The sequence below is a fragment of the Nesoenas mayeri genome (assembly GCF_963082525.1).
Source record: "Nesoenas mayeri genome assembly, chromosome: 1".
NCBI classification, from domain to species: domain Eukaryota; kingdom Metazoa; phylum Chordata; class Aves; order Columbiformes; family Columbidae; genus Nesoenas; species Nesoenas mayeri.
In genome coordinates, this window is record NC_137541.1 from 183,730,323 (window position 1) to 183,736,898 (window position 6,576).

A 6,576-nucleotide genomic window follows, 5' to 3' on the forward strand; every position below is an offset into this window, starting at 1 on the left:
AGTAAAGATCAAATGTAGAATAGTATTTTGTGTTGTGGATTTGTTTGCAGAACTAATTATTCTAGGAATGAGGCATTTCTTGCATATGGACATTGTATTCTGCTTCTGCAGCATTGCATCTTTACAAAGGCACTCGAAATCCCCTGCTATTGCTTTCAGCTTCCTATTTTCACTTACTGTTTTCTGATGACTGCCCCCATCATGATGAGGAGTTTGGTAGTGCATTCCTAGTACTATATTTTTATTATTAGAGTATGGGATATCTGCCTACAAGAACTCTGCTAGCTATAATATTTTTATGCTGTTGCAAGTTAGATAGTCACTCCTCCACCTGTGCATCCTACACTATCATTACCATAAAGCTGTTAGCATGGCAACACAGGCTCCCATTGATTATCCTCTCTCTAGCAGGTCTCTGAGGTTCCCCTTGCATCAGGGTTACTGTCTCATGCCAAGCCTTCCAGCCTCCCTTCCTCATTTTGGGCTTTGAGCATCAGTGCAGAATTACGTTCAAGCTTTGCTTTTGACCAGTCACTCAAGATAGCAGGTTGCAGCCGAGTGGATTTGTGGGCAGTTAGATTTGCCTTCCCTAGTTATTGCAATTGGGCTTTATTTCCCTCGTGGTCCTGTGAGAAGTGCACTGGATGTCAATTCATTGCCCTCACAGGTCTCATCAGTCCAGCCCACTTGCTCTCCCATGCCCATCAGCTCCCCTGTTGCTTCTAATTAAAACTCCTCTGCAAACCTTTCATTCTGCAGCTCCAGTAGCCTGGCTCTGCTCTGGGTACAGTGCAGTCTCTCATTGCTGTGTCGCTTGCCTTTATTCCAAAAGATCCCTCAGTTCCTTACAAACCTAAATTTCTCCTCTTTGCTGTCTCATTCATACACTGAAATGCTGATTCTCACCTGAACTTCTTTCTTACCTCATAGCTGAGCCCAAAAGATGCCACCTTCAACCTCAGTGCCCACAGTGACCACAGCCACCACCAGCCCCTTTCCTGCACTCCTGAGTGATCTGCACAAATACCTCATGAGATCTGCTCCCCAGGCAGACCTGCTCCTGCTCTGTTCTTGCTGAGCCACTCTTGCCTGAGGACAGCCCTCCTTGTCCCTCTGCATCCATAGCCCCTTGCCCTGCACACACGTGCACAAAACCTACCCCAGGGATGCAGCCATACAGGTTGCACACTGACCAGTTTATGGGGTAACCCCCACTTTGCTGCTAGATGGTTCAGGGTCTGAAGTATCTTTCTTATGAGGAAAGACTGAGAGAGCTGGATCTGTTCAGCATAGAGAAGGCTGACAGGGGATCTTATTTATGCTTTTAAATATCGCAGGGGTGGGTGTTGAGAGGATGAGACCAGATTCTTTTCAGTGGTGCCCAACAATAGGACGAGGGGCAACAGGCACAGACTGAAACACAGGAGGTTCCATGTAAACATGAGGAGAAACTTCTTTACTTTGAGGGTGCCAGAGCACTAGAACAGGCTGCCCAGAGAGGTTGTGGAGTCTCCTTCTCTGAAGACATTCAAGACCCACATGGACACATTCATGTGCAATCTACTCTAGGTTAACCTGCCTGAGCAGGTGAGTTGGACTAGATGATCTCCAGGGGTCTCTTCCAACCCCAAGCATTCTGTGATTCTGTGATTCTATAGACTGCCACCTGCATCCTGAGCTTAAAATCTGATAGTTTTATGGCACTTTTTTTAGTTTAGTATCTTCTCCAATTAAACCAACTTCTTATTTTTGCTCTGTCAGTTTTCCACCTGGTTTGTGCACTGGTTTGTTAAGGATGTTAGATTCACCTCTGGAAAGGAATATCCCTCGGTTATGCCCTCGTCTCAAATCACAGTCAAGCCAGGCTAAGATAAAAGGCAAAATATTTATTCGTAATAAGTAGATATAATTTATAATATGTGTAATTTACAACAAAAGGTAACTATTTGTTTATAAAATCCATACTAATCAAGCCATAAATGTTTCTAAAGTACTTCATAGAGGTAAAGAAAATAAAAAACTTCTTCCAAACTCTACATATAATCTACTTAAACAGCAGTTATTTCAGAAAATCCTCCATTTTTCATGCTCAGCTAATGTCCTCTTTTTTTCTTACCAGTGTGGTTATCAGAGCCTTGGGACATGTGTCAGCTTCTTCTACTCAATAGCTGCCACTAGGGAAACTCAGATGTAGAAACAAATCTCCAGCTAGGGAGCTTCTACCAGAGGAGTCTTGCAGTATCACTTAAGAGAGATTCCCATTTCAGACTGTCCCTTTCTCTCCCTCTTTTTTTCTCAGAGGGCTGTTAGATCTTACCACCGATCTCCCTTCTGAAGCCTTTGGGAGGACCTTGTAGGTCCAGTCTCTCACTCAAAACACATCCTGCTCATTTATGACCTAGAAGACAGTCTGGACACTCTTGTTGAAAACAAAGTTCATTGCCTGTCCTTAGATATGTCATCGATTTTGTTTATCTGGGAGCCATCTCCTGACCTTACCTGGCTAATGAACAGCTCTTGGTTTCAAGAAGCAGTAAAATTCTCCCCTTCTCCTCCATGTTGCTTGAGATAAAGCTGTGTGAAATGAACCCTTCACTGCACCTTCCTTTATTTTGATCCGTGTGTTAAAACACGACTAATAGGAGCATGTACATATGATAATCGTGCAACTCATCCTTGGCCCTCGACTGAGGGCAGGCACCAGGGTGGTTAACAGCTTTCAGATGACTGGTCCACAGCCTCTTTCTCTTAAGCATCCCATAAAGGTTGAAAGTTGGAGACGAGTCTGAGTACTGGCTTTCTTGTCAGGTCCAAGGATGCTGAGTTTTCTCAATTACACATGCATATTTAGTTTCCTAAAGCTAGAAGGAGAAATGAGGAACACCAAATAGCTTTGATGGTACTTGTTAGCCAGATAACCTCATGTGAAGAGCCTGAGCAAAGTACCTCAGCCTCTGTGCTTGTAGTGCTCTCCCCAGGGTGCAGGGACCCAAGGGCTTTTCATCACCTGAATTTTCATTGCCCTAATCTCATCCTTCAGCAGACAGCATTGGACCACCAGCCAGTGCTCGCAGTGCTCAGCAGGGCTTTGAATTTGTTTATGCTCCAGGTTCTTCATTCTCATTTGACTCCTCTAAGTTGCAGGTTTCACATACAACAGGAATACTTCAACAGGTGGCAAATCACTGATATTTTCTTGCATTTTGGTGTTTCTAGAGGTAAGGATGCTTGGGCCACAGGAAAACACAGTCAGACAGGCTCTTCCCTTTGCAGTACCTTGGGCTGCGATGTTTCCCTGCAAAATGGGGAGATCAGCTTCAATTGGGAGAAAAGCTGGTCTGTAACACCACACAGAAAATATGTACATCAGACAGTAGCTTTGTGCAGAAAACCATAACCATTCAAAACTCCTTGGGCTGCAAAAGATTTGTTGTTAGGGAGTGTACCTTGTTTAACCCCTCTGTGGGGGAAGAGGATCTCAAATGGGGAGATTTCCTTTAGGAGCACGTGTTTACTGAAGCTGGAGCTTTGCCGACCCCAAATATCCAGTTTACCCACTTCTGGTCTTCAATGCTCCTAAGTTTAGCAGATATTATTATTATTTCTGGAGGGTTATTTTCAGGCACTGTGGGGATGAGTATGACACCGGTGGGAGCAAATGTCCTTCACAAAGCCACCAAGCTCCCATATTGAGATGCAGGGCGGGGGGGATAAATCCTGCTCCTTGGGAGCCCAGCCCAGGGCTCACACTTCCCACGCTCCCTGTCACAGTGGCGTCAGATAAAAGGCAGCTGCTGGGCCACATCTTGTTGCTATATTAAGGGATTCAGACAGACCCTGAGACACTGCCCTGAAGATACCATGGGTGGCTCTGAGCATAGCACAGGCTCCTGTTTACAGTGCACTGGAAATACTGCACTGGGTAACTGGGAGCCCAGAGCACCCAAATCCAGAGGCCATTTCCCCCTTTAGGGAGACTCCACTTGTGCAAATAAATTAATTCAAAACATGAAGCCAGTGAGGTTCAGAATAAGAGACAAGATGCATTTATGTACCACTGACCCATTATCACTCTCACTAGAGCAAATTAAAAGCTTCTTTTTTGTGCATCTAGAAATGCCACAGAGTTCTGGGGTTTAGGCTAAAATTTTCTGTGCTCCATCTTTAGAATAAGTTGTCAGATGCAGAGAGGGAATTGCTTGCCACTGTTAAACAAGCAACAATACTGAAACCTTCCTTTCGAAATACTACTAGCTCCAGGTCAGCTCAGAGGATAAATCAGGACTTCACCAAGGAAATAGACTCCAATGAGGAAAAAAAAAAATTATATAGAGTATTTTAGTGCTGAGTGGTTTTGATTTGGTTGAATTATAGCCTCAGAGAAGGAAATATGTCACCCTCTGTGAACACAGCCCATTTTCTCAAAGACCATTTTCATTAGTGCTGCAAACATGGGCTGCCCTGGAAGCTGCCGTACGTGTAGATGACTGCCTGATGCAGAGCAGTTGAGCACAAAAAAGGTTGAGAAAGTGGTAAATGAAGCAAAGGCCCCACAAACACAGTCATAGAAAGACATCAGAAACTTAAACGAAAGAGAAATACAGTGCAAGGAGGATTGCAGTTAGTGATTTCTGGCAGCACTTTCATAGGCTAAGGCAACAACCAGCTGCTGTAATACTGAAACTGTTTAGAGCTGACTTGGGGCTTTAAACCTTGAGATGTGTGTTTACAGGGACATCACAAGTAATTACTCATTAATTAACCTGTACTTACCACTAACCTGTGCATCTCACAATTTCTGCCCTCAGCAACATAATGCCGAGTAGCAGAACTCCCTGCCCAGCCTGTAGCCCCGTGCTCACACCAGTTCTTTTTACTTTGGCAGAAAGACGGAGAGCCTGGCTTTAGACTATGAATATTTCCGCGATGACGCTAGATGACAACTTCACCAACAGCTCCTTCAACTGTACAACTGACAACTTCAAGCAAGTCATTTATCCCGTCATGTACCTCTCTATCTTCATCCTGGGTGCTGTTGGAAATAGCCTCTCCATTTATGTTTTCTTCCAGCCTTCACAGAGGAAGACCTCGGTGAACATTTACATGCAGAACTTGGCTGTTTCAGATCTCATGTTTGTGAGCACTTTACCCTTTCGGGCCACATATTTCCTGATGGGATCACGTTGGATATTTGGTGACATCGTCTGCAGGATCATGACTTACGCCTTGTACGTGAACATGTACTGCAGCATTTATTTTCTCACCGTGCTCAGCATGGTTCGTTTTACAGCCATCGTCTACCCATTCAAGCAGTGGAAAGCAACCAGCATGAGGTATGCCAAGATAATATGTGCAGCCATATGGCTCTTCGTGCTGGCAGCCTCCAGCCCTTTGTTATGCAAGGAAATCGCTGGGTACAGGAACCCGGCCAAGTGCTTGGATCTTCATCCCTCCAGCACACATAGGCTCCTAATAATGAACTACGTTGTCCTCATTGTGGGCTTCATTTTGCCTTTTTGCACAATTATTGTCTGCTACATCTTTGCAATAAAAACATTGCTCAGGTCTAAGGCTCCACAGTGCAGGAAGACGGCCTGTCACAAGAAGGCACTGTCAGCCATCATCATCACTCTCATCCTCTTCCTCCTCTGCTTCTTGCCATATCATGTACTGCGAACTGTTCACCTGATACGCAACGGCTGCAGCCAGGCCAACCTGCCCATGCACAAAGCACTGGTGGTCACTCTCTGCCTCGCTGCCATGCACAGCTGCCTCGATCCTGTCCTCTATTACTTCGCTGCTGAGAATTTCAAAGCAAGAATCAGAAGTTTATACCGCAGGTAGCTGATGCAGAAATGCAAAATGACATATAGACAGTTCTGATGTGACATCTAGACTGAGTCCATATTACTCAATGGCTGAAGCTGTGTGGTGCTAGCCAGCCTGCAGCCATGCTGCTCAGTGCCAGGCACCTCCAGCGCAGAAGAGGCTTGGAAGGAGCTCATTGAGGATGGCCAAAACCAAGGCAGGATGAACAGAAGTCACATGCCTGGGTGTGATCCCTGATCCTCTTCTACTTAACAGTGTAGATATCCTTCTAGTGTTCACCCTCCTCAAAACAATGGATTGAAAGGGATTTACCTAATCTAAGTCAATTTATTTAATTTCACAATACTGAACCAGTGACTTGAAGGGAAACTGCTCACCTGACCACCTCAGTGTCTGTGTCTGAACCTCTCTGTGCTCCATTTCCCTGTGTGTGCAGAGGTGCGTGGTTCAGACTCTGTGACACTCAACCACCTCATAACACCCTGTCAGTCCCCTTTGCAAATGCTGGCCAAAGGTTTGCACACAGCAGAAATGTGAAGTAGCATTGATACTTTCCGCCGAGGCCAAACAGGACCCAGCACCGGCTCAGGCAGTTCAGAAGGCATTAATGTTTCTAAATTTTCCACTCTGAGAAGGTCACAGAGGTAGTTTAGTTAACATTTCACCGATTACCAAACAAGATAACAATTTCAAGCAAGTTGCATCAGCATGGAGTGCTATGAGTAAGCCAGCTGCTGGTGGGGAGGG

At 45.2% G+C, this 6,576-nt stretch overlaps 1 protein-coding gene across 1 annotated transcript; it reads left to right on the forward strand.

Annotated features, from left to right (window-relative positions):
- Nucleotides 1-4,911: 4,911 nt before the first annotated feature.
- CYSLTR2 (cysteinyl leukotriene receptor 2) lies at nucleotides 4,912-5,844 on the forward strand (the record flags this gene model as incomplete). The annotated part of the gene is made up of 1 exon (XM_080350991.1): nucleotides 4,912-5,844. One exon carries the CDS (start codon nucleotides 4,912-4,914, stop codon nucleotides 5,842-5,844), a length of 933 nt encoding a protein of 310 aa, XP_080207117.1.
- Between the last annotated feature and the right edge of the window lie 732 nt (nucleotides 5,845-6,576).